Source organism: Aotus nancymaae, unplaced genomic scaffold (genome assembly GCF_030222135.1).
Source record: "Aotus nancymaae isolate 86718 unplaced genomic scaffold, 86718_ANA_hifiasm-v0.15.2.pri h1tg000029l, whole genome shotgun sequence".
Classification (NCBI taxonomy): Eukaryota; Metazoa; Chordata; class Mammalia; order Primates; family Aotidae; genus Aotus; species Aotus nancymaae.
In genome coordinates, this window is record NW_026988442.1 from 86991234 (window position 1) to 87010059 (window position 18826).

General features: G+C 41.3%; 1 protein-coding gene across 7 annotated transcripts in view; it reads right to left on the reverse strand.

Moving 5' to 3' along the window:
• CLASP1 (cytoplasmic linker associated protein 1) overlaps positions 1-18826 on the reverse strand; it is a 284571-nt gene that overhangs the window by 234490 nt on the left and 31255 nt on the right. For all 7 annotated transcript variants that reach the window (XM_064382842.1, XM_064382848.1, XM_064382847.1 and 4 more), the window contains one exon: positions 8717-9196. In XM_064382842.1, the coding sequence (XP_064238912.1) occupies positions 8717-8911 (195 nt within the window). In that variant the 5' untranslated portion in view covers positions 8912-9196. The remainder of the gene's footprint in view (positions 1-8716; positions 9197-18826) is intronic.

Here is an 18826-nt window from a genome sequence, read left to right on the forward strand (position 1 = left end):
AGTAATAGGATATTTATACAGTCTCAGAGTATCTCCCCACAAGAAACCTATTAATTATAAAGAGGGGAAAAAAGTAACTTTTTAAAGAAACCTGGCAAACACCTCTTCAGCCACGTAGGAGGAAAAGATATCGTGTGCCTCCTGATGTGATGCACTGAGAAGGATATGTCACAGCTACGGTATTCCTGCCAAAAATGTACAAACTTCATCCAGGAGGAAGCATCAAACAATGTCAAATTGAAGGACTACACACAGTAAGCTGACCTAATTCTTCAAAAGTATTAAGTCAAGAAAAATAAGGAAAGACTGACAATGAACTGTTCCAGTGTAAAGGAAACTACAAAGACATGAGACCTAAATGTAATGTGTGCTCCAGGATTGGATCATGAACCAAATTTTTTTAAATTAAAAATGTTTTTTCTTGTGGTGTAAAGGACATTAGCATGAAAATTTTTTAAACACTTGTTTTAATTTTTTTTTAATTTTAGACTTTTTTTCTTGTGCTATAAAGGACATTAATCTAAAAAATTTTTTGCTTGTGCTATAAAGGACATTAGCATGAAAACAGGTGAAATTTGAATATGTCTCATCAATTAGGTATTAGTAGTTTATCAATCTTAATCTTGATTTAGACAGCTGTACTAAGATTACATAAATGAATGACTTTGTTTCTAAGAACTACTATACACACAGGTATTGCAATGGAGCACTGTGTCTACAGTCTCAAATGATTACAATAAGCATAGTAATAGAGAAAATGATAAAACAAATGTGATAAAGACTTAACACTGGGGTCCAGGTGAAACATACATAAAAATTATTTGAACTGTTTTTTGAAATTTTCCTACATGTCTGGATATTTTCCAAAATAAAAAGTTTAAAAAGTATATATGGATATGATTCTACTAGGACCAAAGAACTGTTTTAAATATATTCATCTGGCCAGGCGCAGTGGCTCACACTTGTAATCCAGCACTTTGGGAGCCCGAGACGAGGGGATCATGAGGTCAGGAGTTCGAGACCAGCCTGTCCAGTATAGTAAAACCCTATTTCTAGTAAAAAATACAAAAAAAATTAGCCAGCGTGGTGCTGCACGCCTATAGTCCCAGCTACTTGGGAAGCTGAGGCAGGAGAGTCGCTTGAACCTGGGAGGCGGAGGTTGCAGTAAGCCGAGATCATGCTGCTGCACTCCAGCCTGGGCGACAGAGTAAGACTCCGTTTCAAAAAAAAAAAAAATATATATATATATATATATATGTCATCTTAAATATTTTTTGTTTATTAAAGTACAAAGTAAGTTGCTTCTCTCTCATTCAGAACTTGGTCTCTTTAAAGAAATCAACTTTGGGGTACATCATTACACCCTTTTCTTTATGTTCCAATAAATGCAACTATTACCTCTGCTACAATCAGTGGGTTCTAAAGTCAGACTATCCAGACTAAAATCCTGCCTCTGACACTTTCTACTTATGTAACCTCAGGCAAGTTTCTTCAGTGTCCCCAGTTAAAGAATGAGAATAATCACAGGGCTTATCATACCGCATCTATGTCATAATTACATGAGGCAATGCATGCAAAATACTTAACAGTGTCTAGCACATAATGGCGCTTCATAAATATTAGCTACTAGTACACATTAGCTGTTACTAATTAGCCTCATTGTTGGCTCCATGTTCTCACTCCAGCTGTTTTTCTTTTTTGCCTTGACATTCAATTTATTACTTCTTCTCTTACATGTATCCTTATTTAAATTTTAATTTTCTGAAACAAGGGAAAGTATAAGTGTCAAAAATTTTACAAACAAGTGAAATCTTCCTAAAACAGGGGGCCTCAATCAATGGACTGGTTTATAGCAGTAGGTTTTTAACTCACCCTTTACAGACTTCCCAGCCAGCTGCTGCTCTACTCAGGAAGTTTATTATCAACACTGCACAACTAATGGATTCAAATCTTATTACAAGAGATCCAAGACCTCCATTCCAGGGCATAGGCTAACTGACAAGGCCACCAGAAGACATGCAACCTCAGTTCCACATAAAAGTTAACTTTCCTCAGCTTTTATGATAATTTGGCTCAATAATATACATTTTCATCAATTTCCTTTTACTGACCACATGCTCCATATTAAAAGCACTACACTGGCACCTTATATACATGGGCTCTGAATCCTCTACATAATAAATATCATCAGACCCATTTTATAGACAAGGAAATACGTTCTAGAGAGAAAGCTACCTGCTCAAAGATATGAACGGCAGAGCCAGAACAGGAATCCAGACAATTCACACTCAAATCTAAATTATTTCCAGTACACTTTGTTGCCCTTGCATATAGATAAACACATTTAGGAAGAAATGCCACTAATTACATACATCAAGGACACCATTTTTACTCAACAATCCACATAAATTTTCTTGAAATAATCTTTCCTAAGGTTTTTTGCTTTTGCTTAGTGCTGCTAACTGTAGCTTTTCTACCTATGACAGAGGCACCTGTCTTTTTAGATTACACCACGGAAATTTACCTCCTACAGCCAATAGAACAAACACTGAAAGAAAAACCTTGGAAGAATGGACAGTCTCTGAGAGGATGTGTCACTTGGTGGCAGCAGCGAGGAGACTGCCAGAAAAAGAAACAGAAGTCATTTAATCTGAATCCAATAATCTTTTCTGGCTCTCCTCTCAAGGACACAAGGGGGGGAATAAAAACCTCAATGAAGGCCAAGGTTTTGGAGACAGGCAAAGGAAATAAGAGGAACCTCCCTTATCTGTCAACACAATCTCCTCCTGCCCATGAACACACTTGATCCAGGGGTAACGTGCTCTGTAAAGAAGCTTAAGAGAGACTAAATCTTCTACAGTCTACCAAGATAGTGCTATTCACAAAGGGAGAACCAGGAAAGGAAGAGAGACTTTCTCAGAACCGTTTGCAGCTTACACCTTTTGGTTCTTCATAATGCTATTTAATCCGACTTCTCTGTCAAGGCCTCTCTAACTAAGCATACCCTAACAGTTTTTCACCACAGTTAGAGAACTTACAAACCATAAGACATGGTCCTTGAGTGCAAAAAACATCTCTATTAGGTCATATAAAATATTGGAACTTGAGGGCTCCCAAGCGATTATCTAGTCTAATATCTGCATTGCACAAACAGGTTAACTGAGTTGTCCATGGTTACAAGCAAGTTAGTGGTAAACCCCATCTTCCTGACTTACCTTCATACTAATCTGTCTTTGCTTAGGAATTACTTCACCAAGAGTCAAGTCTTAATCTTTCACTCCTTTGTAACCCTGGAAGTGCTATTCTGGAAAAACTAACCAATCTTCAAAGTTCTCAAGTCCTTTAGGCAGTGTTACTACTTTCTTCTGTCTTCCCACAGAATTCCGTGTATTTGCATTACTGCACACACTACACTACACTGTACTGTAACTTGTTTATCAGTTTCCTCTCCAAAGTCTATGAGCTCCTTGAAGACAATTACTTTTTCACCAACCTACTAATTTAACATCCATGCTACCCTAGTCCCACCTCCTTCCTCCTATTAGGAGCCTGATATTATTCACTTATCCGCCCTCCTTCACATGGCCACATGCTTCACTCAAGGGAGGCCCCGACTTAAGACCAATAGGTTAAGTATGACAGTCAAAGGTAATCACAGACACTCATTTTCCAGTGGCATTTGGGTGGGCATGCAAAGCCCTCTGGCAAATGTGATGAAAGAAAAGTCTGCTGGGGAGCTTCTGAGAAAGGTTTCCTTCCCCAAGTGAAAGGCACAAGAAGACACTCCTTCCCTAGACATTGCCTTAACTACTACTGGATTTATTTGAGACACTAGATTTCCTTGGAGAACTTTAGGCCATTTGAGTCACTTTCCAATTACTCTTAGCCAGAAGCATCCTAATATGCACACAGCAACAGTGGTGGAGCTGTGACTCAAAAACACAGACAAGGTGATTTCACAGCCCTTAAAAATGTAACAACCATAGCTAACATCTGACTGAATGAGGAAAAGCTTTCAGGTTTGTTTGTTTTTGAGATGAAGTCTTGCTCTGTCACCCAGGCTGGAGTGCAGTGGCACGACCTCAGTTCACTGCAACTCCACTTCCTAGGTTTAAGCAATTCTCCTGACTTAGCCTCCCAAGTAGCTGGGATTACAGGCACCCACCACCATACCCAACTAATTTTTGTATATTTAGTAGAGATGGGGTTTCACCACGTTGGCCAGGCTGATCTCGAACTCCTGATCTCGTGATCCACCCGCTTTGGCCTCCCAAAGTGCTGGGATTATAGGCGTGAACCACCACGCCCCACCAGCTTTCAGTTTTTAAGAACTAAAACACTGCAAGTATGCCTACTCTCACCCTCTATTCAACACAGTACTGGAAGTCCTTCCTAGAGCAATTAGGCAAGAGGAAGAAATAAAAGACATCCAAATTGGAAAGAGGAGGTAAAATTGTCCCTGTTTGCAGATGACATGATCTTATATACAGAAAAACCTAAAGATTCTACCAAAAAACTCTTACCACTGATGACTGAATTCAGTAAGGTTACAGGACACAAAATATGCAAAAATCAGTAGCATTTCTATACACCAACAACAAACTAGCTAAAAAAGAAATCAAGAAGGTAATTCCGGCCGGGCACAGTGGCTCACACCTGTAATCCCAGCACACTGGGAGGCCGAGGCAGGTAGATCACCTGAGGTCAGGAGTTCAAAACCAGTCTGGCCAACATGGTGAAACCCTGTCTCTAATAAAAATACAAAAATTAGCCAGGTGTGGTGGTGCGTGCCTGCAATCCCAGCTACTCAGGAGGCTGAGGCAGGAGAATCACTTGAACCCAGGAGGCAGAGGTTGCAGTGAGCTGAGATCTCGCCACTGCACTCCAGCCTGGCTGACAGAGCAAGACTCCATCTTAAAAAAAAAAAAGGTGGGGGGGTGGGGCAATTCCATTTATGACAGCTACCAAAAATAAAATAAAATACCAAGGAATAAATTTAAACCAAGGAGGTGAAAGATACTACAAGGAAAACTACAAAACACTCATGAAAGAAACTGACGAGGATACAAACACATAGAAAGACATCACATGCTCATGGATTGGAGGAATTAACATCGTTAAAATGACAATAGCAATCTACAGATTGAATGCCATCTATATCAAAACACCAATGACATTCTTCACAGAAATAGAAAAAAAAAAATTCCTAAAATTTGTAGGGAGCCACAAAAGACCCTGAATAGCCAAAGCAACCCTGAGCAAAAAGAAAAAAGCTAGAGGCATCACACTAACAGAATCAAAGTAAACTACAAAACTGTAGTAACCAAAACAGCCTGGTACTGGCATAAAAATAGGCCAATGGAACAAAATAGGAACACAGAAATTAATCCACATATCTATGGCCAACTGACTTTTGACAAAGGTGCCAAGAACACTCACTGGGGGAAGGCCAGTCTCTTCAATAAATGATGGTGGGAAAACTGGATATTCATATACAAAAGAATGAAACTGGATCCCCATCTCTTACTCTATATAAAAATCAACTGTAAATGGATCGGGACCTAAATGTAAGACCCAAACAATAAAACTACTAGATGAAACATTTAAGAAATTTTTGAGGACATTATATGGTCTGGGAAAAGATAGACCTCAAAAGCACAAGAAACAAAAGCAAAAATGAACAAGTGGGATTATGTTAAACTAAAAAGCTTCAGTGCAACCAAGAAACAACAGAGTAAAAAGACAAACTACAGAATAGGAGAAGATATTTGTAAATTATTCCTCCAACAGGGTATTTTTGTTTAAGCCAGTCAAATTTAACAGTGGGGAGTCATATACCAACTTTAGTGACACTAATGTTAAATTCTGATTACCCATTACCATTGGACCTGCCAGACAGGGGATCAATATCCAGAATAAACAAGGAACTCAAATATCTCAACAGCAAAAAAAAAAAAAAAAAAAAAATTCCAATTTAAAAAATGAAAAAATAATCTAAACAGATATTTCTCAAAGGAACACATACCAATGACCAACAAATATATGAAAAAATGTTCGACATCACTAATCATGAGGGAAATACAAATCAAAACCACAATGAGGTATCATCTCACCCCTGTTAGGATGGCTATTATCAAAAAGACAAAAAAATAATAAATCTGATGAGAATGCAGCAGAGAAAAGGGAACTCATATACAAACAAGTACTAGTACAGCAACTATGGAAAATAGTATGGAGGTTCCTAAAAAAACTATAACTAGAACTACCATATGATCCAGCAATCCTACTAGTGGGAATTTATCCAAATGAAAGAAAATCAGAATATGGAAGAGATATCTGCACCCCCATCTTATTGCAGCACTAGTCACAACAGCAAAGAATCAACCTACATATCCAACAACAAAAAATGGATAAAGCAAATGTGGTATGTATATTCAATGGAATATTATTCAGCCATCAAAAAGAATAAAATCCTGTCCTTCACAGCAACATGGATGGAACTAGAGGGCATTATGTTAAGTGAAATAAGCCAGGAACAGAAAGGTAAACACTGCGTATTCTCACTCATATGTGAAGCATAAAAAAAGTTGATCTCATAAGCAAAAAGTAGAAGAGAGAATAGCAGAAGCTGGGAAGGATAGGAGGAAAAGAGGTGTACAGGAAGAGAGTTGTTGAATACAAAATTATAACTAGATAGGAGGAATAAGTTCTGGTGTTCTGTACCACTATAGGATGATTAGAGTTAACAGTAATATAGTTCCAAATAGCTAGAAGGATATTAAACATTCCCAACACAAAGAAATGATAAACATTTGAGATGATGGATATGCTAATTACCCTGACTTGATCACTACAAATTATATTCATCAAAACATCACTAGGTACCCCATGAGTATGTAAAATTATTTGTCAATTTTTAAAAGTTACTTTTTAAAAAGAACAAAATTGTAATGACTAGACTCTACCACCTCTTACCTTTTAACACTCCCACCATCCAGTACCAATGCCAGACACATAAGAAGCAATTGATAACTTCAGCTAAGTGAATAAACTAGTGAATGAAATAGAATTTTAGCTCAGAGTTTAAAGACAGGTTAAGATAGGCTGTGTGTGGTGGCACATGCCTGAAATCCTGGCACTTTGGGAGGCTGGGGTGATTGGACTGCTTGAGCCCAGGAGTTGAAGACCACCCTGGGCAACACGGCAAAACGAAAATACAAAAATTAGTGGAGCATGGTGGCACACGTCTGTATTTCCAGCTACTTGGGAGGCTGAGGTGGGAGAACTGCTTGAGCCCAGGAGGTGGAGGTTGCAGTGAGCCAAGATAGTGCTACTGCACTCCAGCCTAGGCAACAGAGCAACACTTGGTCTCAAAAATAAATAAATGGGCCGGGTACGGTGGTTCATGCCTATAATCCCAGCACCTTGGGAGGTCAAGGCGGGTGGATCATCTGAGGACAGGAGTTCAAGAGCAGCCTGATCAACATGGTGAAACCTTATCTCTACTAAAAATACAAAAATTAGCTGGGTGTGGTAGCAAGCGCCTGTATTCCCAGGTACTTGGGAGGCTGAGGCTTGATAATCACTTTAACCCAGGAGGCAGAGGTTGCAGTAAGCTGAGATCAAGCCATCTCACTCCAGCCTGGGTGACAGAGCAAGACTCTGTCTCAAAACAAAAAATACATAAAAATAAAATAAATAAATAAAGTCAGGACAGATCAATTTTATATCCAGTGGTAAGTAAAATATTAGGGCCACATTTAACATATTTAGAAAATAGAGTACATACTAGAGCAAAGGAGTCCTGTGACTTTTTATGTCCAAACCAATCTCAAAAGATTGAGTCAATAAAAAAAGCACAGAAGATTCTATTTCTGTAAGCCCCTTTTACAATGTCTATAGCACCTATTAGCAGTCAAGCAAACTTTCCACTCTTCCTTCCATCTCAACCTTGACCCAAAGTGGCCACCCTCTAGGAAAATGAAAAGAGAGAACAGGGGATGGGGATAGGGGAAGGAGCAGAGAGAGGTACACCACCTCTTCAGCACTTTAAGTCCAATCTAGTTTTTATTCATGAAAACTGTCTTTGAAAGGTAAAATGGTCAACCTTCACAACTCATCTGACCCATGGGACCTAGCCCCACCCCCACCCCCCACAGTCACATGAACAGCCTTGACCTTTAGATCCTGAAGGATATCCTCCAGGCCATTACACACAGATCACAGAAAAGTCCTTGACAACCTATACTATTTCTGTCCAGGTACCTGGGCCAGCTTCACAACAGTGACCTGAAAGTAAAATGTTCCACACCCTAATACCAATTCTACACCCTGGAAAAAATCAGTGAAGACATTTGTTATTCATAAAGGGCAACTGACCAAGGTCTCAGGACCTATTTGCTGCAAGACACAATATACACATTAACTTCAAGGCTACAAATGCTTGTAAATTTTCCAACAAAAAAGCCTCCCCTAATCTGTTCACTTGACCTTCTCTGAAAGTGCTAAAGGATAAGAATGTTTGATCTTCAATGAGTATCAAAGAAAACTCTACTTTCTCCAGAATGAAATAACCCAAAGCCACAACCTGATTGAGTGACTTACTGGAAGTTAAGGAAGCATGCTGACTGCTCACGAGGGATTTTTATAGGGGTCAATTTTGATCTACCAATGCAGCCCAGCCACCTACAAAAGTGCCTTCTAAAGCACAGCTTACCTTGTAATTGCTAGAGTTCACCCAAGAGGTAGCAAGTCCATCCACAAGTTTATCTAACATGGTCTGGTCATGCTCAAGGTCAGCAGACTTCTGTTTATCTGAGAAATAGTCTATCAGTTCTTGGCCAACCTGCAATCGTTTCCCAACATCCTTCTGCAACACCTGCGCCAGGCAGGACTCCATGCGAGGCTCCATGATGGAATTCAAATCCAGATCCAGCAAAAGCTAGAGGGCAGTCAGGATGACTCCCTCCCAGCAGGCGTATCTGGGAGGTTGCCTCTTTGTTCGCTGAAGGTTACTAAGAGCCTGTGTTTCAAAGATGCAATCTGGGGAATGGCAACAATGCACCATGTGTGTCTGAAGAGCAGCTGGTAGGATATTAAAAGTCCAATTTAAATAACTAGTAGGAGATAAAGGAGTGAGTGGCAGAGTGATGTTCTACTATTGGGTCTGAAATACTTCATAATTCAGCAGTCCATTCTGAAAAGTAAGAGAAGAGAACAACAAATTAGCACAGATAACATAACACTCAAATGTTATGAAACATTAAATCAAAGACAAAGCAACTCATGCTGCAGAATCATTTACAATCACAAGCAGAGTGAGAAGCATGAACGGCTTGGCAACCATATCAGAATAACATAATTATTATTTTTATCAGGAAGAACATCGAAGTCCAAAGAAAAGTCAATGAGCCACACAGTTGGCAGGTTGATATTTTTCACAATTTCCCAGCTTATAAACGCACCAGTCAGGAAAGCAATCTTCTGCTTTAGCTAATATATTTATTTGTAACTTCAATTCTGTTTTCCACCAGAAACCTAACACCACTCTGTGTCTGAATCACTGTAGGTACTGCAGCTTATCACCTTACTCTCAGTCTTCTAAAAAACCAAGTATGGGAAATGAGGGAGGTTCCATAGAAAACACTGTTGACCAAAGTGGCTGGCTTGGTGACATTAAACAAAATCAAGGGCAGCACCTACATCACACTACTTTACAGTGGGGTAAATGGTAGCCTCCACCTTCTCCTCCCTACAACAAAGAAAAGAAAGACACAAAAAGAAAAAGGAGCTGGGTGCAGTGGCTCGCACCTGTAATCCCAACACTTTGGGAGGCCAAGGCAGGCAGATCATTTGAGGTCAGGAGTTTGAAAGCAGCCTGGTCAACAGGGTGAAACCCCATCTCTACTAAAAATACAAAAAATAGCTGGACAGGTGGTGAGCGCCTGTAATACCAGCTACTAGGGAGGCTGAGGCAGGAGAATCGCTTGAACCCGGGAGGCAGAGGTTGCAGTGAGCCGAGATCATACCACTGCATTCCAGTCTGGACAACAGAGCGAAACTTCATCTCAAAAAAAAGAGAAAGGAAACAGGCTTACATTCTCATCAGTTATTGACACAGTATTCTCGGCTGACAATAGCACCATTTGGGCCCAGTGTTTCATTATAAAATTAGATCTCAAAATCATGTTTGAGAAGGGCAAAATACATGATATGGGCAAAGTACCAAAACTGTTTTAACTATACAAACTGCATAATCTGTCTAATTAACCTATAGCTGCTGGAGCATTGTATACATTTATTTCTTACTTATCCTAAAACCATTACTTAATTCCTTTCATTTTAAACCAAGAAGATCCATAGGAAACCTATCTTCAAGATTCAGTACCTCCCTGACACTGTACCACCAAACTGAAGTTTTTTTCAAATCAATAGTAAATTCCAACTTTCAAAGTTTCCAGAAAATAAATCTTTCTTTTATAAATAAAGTAAAATTAAAATTCCCAATATAACTCACAGTCTAAACATAGCAATTCTCTCCCTTTCTAATACCACCCATCCTCACCCCTAATCTCAACAGAAAAGCAGTAAGATTCTTTCTGAGGTATGGAATCACATACATCAAGTCATTTAGTAAAGAAAATCCTCCTTTCAAAGCCCCAGCACATAATTACCCATCTTCTACTTTACTGCTTCCAACAACACAGAAGGGTGAGGGAGGGATGGCATTCAACAAGGCTCAGTATCTCACAGAGCAATCCTTCCTAATATTGAGGAGAAATCTGCTTTCTAGTCATTTCCAAATGCTGGAGCTAGTCCCTCCTTCACAGGAAAGATCTTCAAATACATAAAAGCAGCTACTATCCTTCATTCCAATTTTTACTACAAATATGATACTTCCAGTTCTTTTTATTTTTTTTCTTTTTCTGCCCACCCCTGATACTTCCAGTTCTTTTATCATCTCTTATGCTGGACTAAAGAAGGAATCGATGATACAGGAAATGTAAGAAACCAAAATAATCTCTTTCTGGGCCTAATATTAGTCTAAGACACAGATCAAATTACCACCAGGCTGGTGGTATATTAAAAATGGCCACAAATTATTTGCTATTCCTCCCTTACCAAGGTGGAGTCTAAGTCCCCTCTTGCAGTGACTCTGGGCTTGACCCTGTGAAATCAGCAACTACAAAAGCAAGCAGAGACTTGCTATGCAAGCAATGGAACTTGCCCTCTTAAAATGCTGCCCTGAGATGGCCATGCTGTAAGAAGTTGGTCTAGCCTATTGGACATGAGAGGCCACGTGGGGAACCAACATGCTCTGACTAACAGCCAACGGCAACTGCCAGACATGTGAGTGAGGCCATCTGGGACCATCTAACCATTCCAGTTGTCATCTGACTGCATCTATGCCAGTAAGTGTAAGGAAACAAGCAGAAAAGCCATCAGGCCAAACCACAGAATTATGAGAAATAATATTTCTTTATTTTGAGACAGAGTCTTGCTCTGTCACCCAGGCTGGAGTGCAGTGGTGCAATCTTGGTCACTGCAACCTCCGCCTCTCGGGTTCAAGCAGTTATCCTGCCCAAGCCTCTTGAGCAGCTGGGACTACAGGCATGTGCCACCATGCCCAGCTAATTTTTTGTATTTTTAGTAGAGACGAGGTTTCATCACATTGACCAGGCTGATCTCGAACTCTTGACCTAGTGATCCAGCCGTCTCGGACTCCCAAAATGTTAGCATTATAGGTGTGAGCCACCATACCCAGCCGAGAAATAACATTTCATTGTTGTTTATTTAAGCCACTAAATTCACAGCAGACAGTTACACAGCAATAAATAACTGATAAACTCCTTCTCCTCCTAAACAATTACCATTCATTTTCATTCATCCTCAATGAAAAAAGATTTCTTAGTGTTTACTCCTTCAAGGAATCTAAAATGAACTGATACTAACCAAAACTAACAATAATAATAATAATACAATTTTAAGGATCTACATGAGGTGTCGGGTTCTGTGCTTATATAATACTGATTTATACAATACTATCTCTAATTCTTTAACTCTATAAGTGTTAACATCCTTACTTATAGATGAAATTGAGGTAAAGGTAAGTAATTTTCCAAGGTTACATGGACAATGAGTTTCCTTTCCCCACCTTGAAAATCTTATTATTAGAAGTCTTAGACTAATTCTGTTTTAGCTCAAGAGGAGGTCAGACTTCCTGCTTAGCTAGGAAGCAACAGGAAAGACAGCAAGGTCTCCATTCCTTAAGTAAATACTAAGATCCAATTTGTTCAAGTCTCCCTACCATGATTTTTAAAATACATATAAGAAAACCTCACCTTCAACTAGAATTGCATAAGATTTCTAATTAATAAGCATATGCTTCTTGAACATAATTATGCAACAAAGGCTTAGTACATTCAAAAATATGTCACAAATTCCTATGAACAAAATGCAAAGAATGAAAGAGACTGGAAGCCCCTAGGCTTTAAGCATATTGAATTCTCTTTTCTTTTTCTTAATTTAAAAAAAAAAAGGTAACTTTCTCTTTTACTCTTATCAAACTGATGTTTTTGTACATTTTTTCATGCTTTTATGTGTTTTCAATATCTTTACTTTCAGGGACTATTAATCACAGTTCCAAATTCACAAGGTACAGACGTGCAAAACCTACCTTCCACCCCGACAGTCCCAGCCATCCAGTTATTCTCCTCAAAAGCAAGTAATGTCATCAGTTTCCTATGTATCCTTTCGGAAATATTTTTAGCTATCCAAACAAATAAATATATGTGTTCTCCTCCCTGTATCCTCCAGGATGAGTTTTCTAAACATTTACACTAAATCATAAAAAAGAAAAATCAAAAAATAATTATGCACAAAACTTAGAAAATAAGACGGAAAAAAGGATGACTTGGAGGAGTTAGAGAAGGAGGAAGAGTTGAAGGAAAAGGAAGAGAAACTGGAGGAGGAGGAGGAATTACAGGAGGAAGAGGAACTGGAGGAGGAGGAGTTGGAGAAGTTAGAGCAGGAAAAGGAGTTGGGGAAGTTACAGGAGGAAGAGGAACTGGAGGAGGAGGAGGAGCCAGAGTTACAGGAGGAACAGGAACTGGAGGAGGAGGAGGGAGAGTTATAGGAGGAAGAGGAACTAGAAGAGGAGAAGGAGTTACAGGGGGAAGAGGAACTGGAGGAGGAGGAGTTGGAGGAGTTACAGGAGGAACAGGAAATGAAGGAGGAGGAGTTACAGGAGGAACAGGAACTGGAGGAGGAGGAGTTGGAGGAGTTACAGGAGGAAGAGGAACTGGAGGAGGAGGAGTTGGAGAAGTTAGAGCAGGAAAAGGAGTTGGGGAAGTTACAGGAGGAACAGGAACTAGAGAAGGAGGAGTTGGAGGAGTTACAGGAGGAAGAGGAACTGGAGGAGGAGGAGTTGGAGAAGTTAGAGCAGGAAAAGGAGTTGGGGAAGTTACAGGAGGAAGAGGAACTGGAGGAGGAGGAGGTGCCAGAGTTACAGGAGGAACAGGAACTGGAGGAGGAGGAGGGAGAGTTATAGGAGGAAGAGGAACTAGAAGAGGAGAAGGAGTTACAGGGGGAAGAGGAACTGGAGGAGGAGGAGTTGGAGGAGTTACAGGAGGAACAGGAACTGGAGGAGGAGGAGTTGGAGGAGTTACAGGAGGAACAGGAACTGGAAAAGTTACAGGAGGAACAAGAACTGGAGGAGGAGGAGTTAGAGGAGTTACAGGAGGAACAGGAACTGGAGGAGGAGGAGTTACAGGAGGAACAAGAACTGGAGGAGGAAGAGTTGGAGTTACAGGAGGAACAGGAACTGGAGGAGATGGAGGAGTTACAAGAAGAAGAGGAACTGGAAGAGGAGGAGTTACAGGAGGAAGAGGAACTAGAGAAAGAGGAAGAGTTACAGGAGGAAGAGAAACTGGAGGAGGAGGAGGAGGAGAAGTTACATGAGGAATAGGAACTGGAGAAAGAAAGTTACAGGAGGAAGAGAAACTGGAGGAGGAAGAGTTGGAGGAGTTCAGGAGGAATAGGAACTGGAGGAGGAGTTGCAGGAGTTACAGGAGGAACAGAAACAGGAGGAGAAGAAGAAATAGTTACAGGAGGAAGAAGAACTGGAGGAGGAGTTGGAAGAGTTACAAGAGGAAGAGGAACAGGAGGAGGAGTTACAGTAGGAAGAAGAACTGGAGGAGGAGACAGAGTTACATGAGGAAAAGGAACTGGAGGAAGAGGAAAAGGAGTTACATGAGGAAGAGGAACTGGAGGAGGAGGAAAAGGAGTTACATGAGGAAGAGGAACTGGAGGAGGAAGAGTTATAGGAGGAAGAGGAACTGGAGGAGGAGGGAGAGTTACATGAGGAAGAGGAACTAGAGTAGAAGGAGTTACAGAGGAAGAGGAACTGGAGGAGGAGGAAGAGTTACATGAGGAAGAGGAACTGGAGTAGAAGGAGTTACAGGAGGAAGAGGAACTGGAGGAGGAGGAAGAGTTACATGAGGAAGAGGAACTGGAGTAGAAGGAGTTACAGGAGGAAAAGGAACTGGAGGAACAAGAGGAAGAGGAACTAGGGGAAGAGGAGGAAGAGTTACAGGAGGAAGAGGAACAGGAGGAGGAGTTACCAGAAGAAGAAGAACTGGAGAAAGAGGAGGAAGTTACAGGAGGAAGAGGAACTGAAGGAGGAGAAGGAGTTAGAGGAGGAAGAGTTACAGGAGGAAGAGGAACTGGGGGAAGAGGAGGAAGAGTTACAGGAAGAAGAGGAACTGTTACTGGAGGAGGAGGAGGAGGTACCAGAGGAAGAGAAGCTGGAGGAGGAGAAGGAGTTACAAGAGGAAGAGGAACTAGAGGAAGAGGAACCGGAAGAGGAGGAAAAGGAACCAGGAGATGAGTTAGAGGAGTTACAGAAGGAAGAGAAACTGGAAGAGGAGGAGTAGCTACAGGAGAAAGTGGAACTGGAGGAGGAGAAGGAAGAGTTACTGGAGGAAGAGGAAGAAGATTTGGAAGAATTGAAAGAGGAAGAGAAGGAGTTAGAGGAAGAAAAGTAGAAGGAAGAGGAAGAGGAGGAATTAGAGAAGCTGGAGAAGGAAAAGAGGAGGAGTTGTTGAGGGAGTTGGAGGACAAGGAGAAAAAGGAGGGAGTTGGAAAAGAAGGAGGAGAAAGAGGTGAAGTTAGAGAAGTTGGAGAAGGTGGAAGAAGAGGGGCGAAGGAGCTGGAGGAAGAAGTAAAACTCTCTTCCATCCACCCATATCCTGCCCAGGCTCTCCACAAGGGAAGAGTAAAACAAAGAAACCTAGGTCTAAAGTTAACCTTAACCAGTGGTCACCTACGGCTGAGATAAATAAAAACCAGGGCTATTATATTTAAGACACAATGGGAGGCACTGGGACACAAAAATAAACAGGACTCAGTCCCTGTCTGCCCTTAGTGAGATTATAAGCTACTGTTTACAATCCCAGCAGTCAGTTCTATAATCATCATTCAAGAGTAGTGTTATAGAGAAGAAATATCTTATAGTAGTGTTGACATCAGATATTATTCAGAATGTAACACTATTTTTGAGGCCAAAAAAAGTTCAATTTTCATATATTTTCCAAAAGAATATGAGAGGCATTAAAATGATACAGAAGAAACAGAGGAGGTTAAAATAGCAAAGCATCTTTATTCTTCCTTATCAGGAAAAGTTTTCCCCTTTCACAAGATCTACTATGAAGGCTACTGAACACACTAAATGTCACTGTATCAGTCACCCAAGAAAAGGGACACATTTCAGGTATTTCTGAAAAATGCTCCAGCTCTTCCCAAACACAAACGCCTTTCATTCCCAACACCAGTGTTCTCTGCCCCCACTACAGTAGTTAGGTTCCAAGCATCTCAACCTTTTCCTGTCACATCATCTTGGTCCACAGGGCCAAAACAATAAAAGGTCAAGACAACTGTCCTAGTCATGTTCCTTTAGAGTACCCTGGAAAGTAGAAATTATCGGAGGAAACAGAACAACAGGCCAATTCTGCTGCACGCCAACAGGAAGAAGTTTAAAAATACCAACCTCAACAAGAAGGAAGAAACACACACACAAAAAAAGACAGCTTGATGTAATGAAAAGAGGCATCAAGTAGGGAATTCTGGCCTCTAGTCTTGACTCCTGAGTGGCCCTATGGAGAATACCAGCTCTAGCATGCATTAAGTAAGATTAGGGATGGAAAAGGACATGCACAGAGCCTTTAACATATATATATATAGCACCTCTCTCCAGTCCCTTAATTACCATATCAACCTGTGGCACTTACACACACTATCGATAAAGAACTATTAACAATGGGGGATGGAAAGAAGAACAGAATAAACCATAAGCTCTGCCAACTTTTTAGTCTACTGTAGACTTCTTTCTAAGAAATTAAAAGTAGGACCATTTTTACTTAGTAGCTTAAAACAATAATGAATTAATATTTCTCATAAATCTATGAGATGGCTGGGCTCAGCTGGGAAGATCTTGTGGATCTTCCCTGGGATCATTCATGCGGCTCAGTCAGGCATTTTTACTGCAGCTGAAGACTCTACAGTGGTGTCACTCACACATCTGGTACTCTGGTGCTGGCTGTTGGCTGGGCCTCTCTCCACATGTGATCTCTAACCATTCAGTGGCATAGCCTAGAGTTCATCATGTAGTGGCTGAAGCATTCCAAGATGGCAAAGGGGGAAGCCACCAGGCCTCTTAAAGCCTGGGATCCAGAACTGGCACGTTACTTCTGCCACATTCTATTGGTGAATGCAAGTCACAAGGCAAGTCCACATTAAAAGTGTGAGGAGGCAGGGCACAGTAGCCCACACCTGTAATCCCAGCATTTTGGGAGGCCGAGGTGGGTGGATCACCTGAGGTCAAGACTTCAGGAGCAGCCTGGTCTACATGAAATCCCATCTCTACTAAAAATACAAACATTAGCCAGGCATGGTGGCACATGTCTGTAATCCCAGCTACTCAAGAGGCTGAGGCAGGAGAATTACTTGGGCCTGGAAGGCAGAGGTTGCAGTGAGCTGAATCAAACTACTGCACTTCAGTCTGGGCCACAGAGTGAGACTCTGTCTCAAAAACAAAGAAACATTAAAAAAAAAAAGTGTGAGGAAATGGATTCTACCAATCAATAGGAGGAGCCATAAAATACTGTGACATGTTTTTCAGTCTAACACATATGCACTCAATGGATATCTGTAGAATGAATAAATGGAGTAAACATATTCATATAACGTGTTTATCCATTACCAGTCTATCTCAATCACTTTTATTTACTCATTAAATTATCAAATATAAAATCTCACTATAGAAGACACAAAAGAAATACAGTCTATGACTTGACTTGAAAGACGTCCGGACTTGCGCCAAGATGGCCAAATAGGAACAGGTCCAGAGCTCTCTCATAGTTCCCAGGGAGAGGGATGAAGAAGGCGAGTGATCTCCATATTTCCAACCGAGGTACCAGGTTCATTTCAATGAGACTGGTTGGACAGTGGGTGTAGCCCAAGGAGGGCGAACCGAGGCAGGGCGGGGTGCTGCCCAACCCTGGAAGTGCAACCAGCCAGAGGATAGGGGACTTTACCCCTCGGCACCTCAATTCAGATACTGTGCTTCTCCCATGGCTGTTGCAACCCACAGTCCAGGAGAATGCCACCAGGCTTTTCTCACAAGTTACCACACAGATCTGAGTGACAGCTCTGGCAGGCTGGCACCGAGGTGTCCGCACTGATCCGGGTGAAGGTCTGACTAGCGCCAAGAACCCCTGCAGGACGGATCAACTCGACCCCGCATAAAGAGGGAGAGCTGAAAGCAGGAAGACAGGTGATATGGCTTGGCAGGTCCTACCCCCACAAAACCTAGCAAACTGAAGCCCACTTGCTTGAGAGTTCTGCAGCCAGAACATCAGTTAGAACTGGACCCAAGACAATCGAGCTGGGGCGGGGAAGGGTGTCCTTTGCGATGGCAGATCTAATCTCACCTATGTAAACAAAAGCCAGAGAAAGCCTACACAGCAGCTGGGCTGAGTCTGAGGCAGCCCAGCAGTGCCTCTGCAGGCAAACAAGGGACAGACTGCCTCCTCAAGCGGCTCCCTGACCCCTGAATAACAAAAAAAAACACCTGATACAGGAGAGCTCTGGCTGACATCTGGCGGGTACCCTTCTGGGACGAAGCTACCAAAGGAAAGATCAGGCAGCAATCCTCGCTGCAGCGCACACCCCCGCGGGTGATTCCCAGGCAAGCAAGGTCTCGAGTGAACCTCCAGCAGTCCTATAGCAGAGGGGCCTGACTGTTAGAAGGAACACTGAAAAACAAAAAGAAATAGCTTCAACATCAACAGAAAGGACATCCACTCAGAGACCCCACCCAAAATCACCAACTTCAAAGATGAAAGGTAGATAAATCCATGAAGATGGGAAGAAACCAGCCCAAAAAGGATGAAATCATCAAAGACAGAATGCCTCTCCTCCTCCAAGGGGTCACAACTCCTCACCAGCAAGTGAACAAAACAGGATGGAGAATGAGTTTGACGAAGTGACAGAAGCTTCAGAAGGTGGGTAATAACAAACTTCTCCAAGCTAAAGAAACATGTTCTAACCCAATGCAAAGAAACTAAAAACCTTGAAAAAAAGGTTAGACAAAATGCTAACTAGAATAACCAGCTTAGAGAAGAACATAAACAACTTGATGGAGCTCAAAAACACAGCACGAGAACTTCACGAAGCATACACAAGTTTCAATAGCTGAATCAATCAAGCAGAAGAAAGGATAACAGAGATTGAAGATTAACTAAATGAAACAAAACAAGAAGGCAAGATT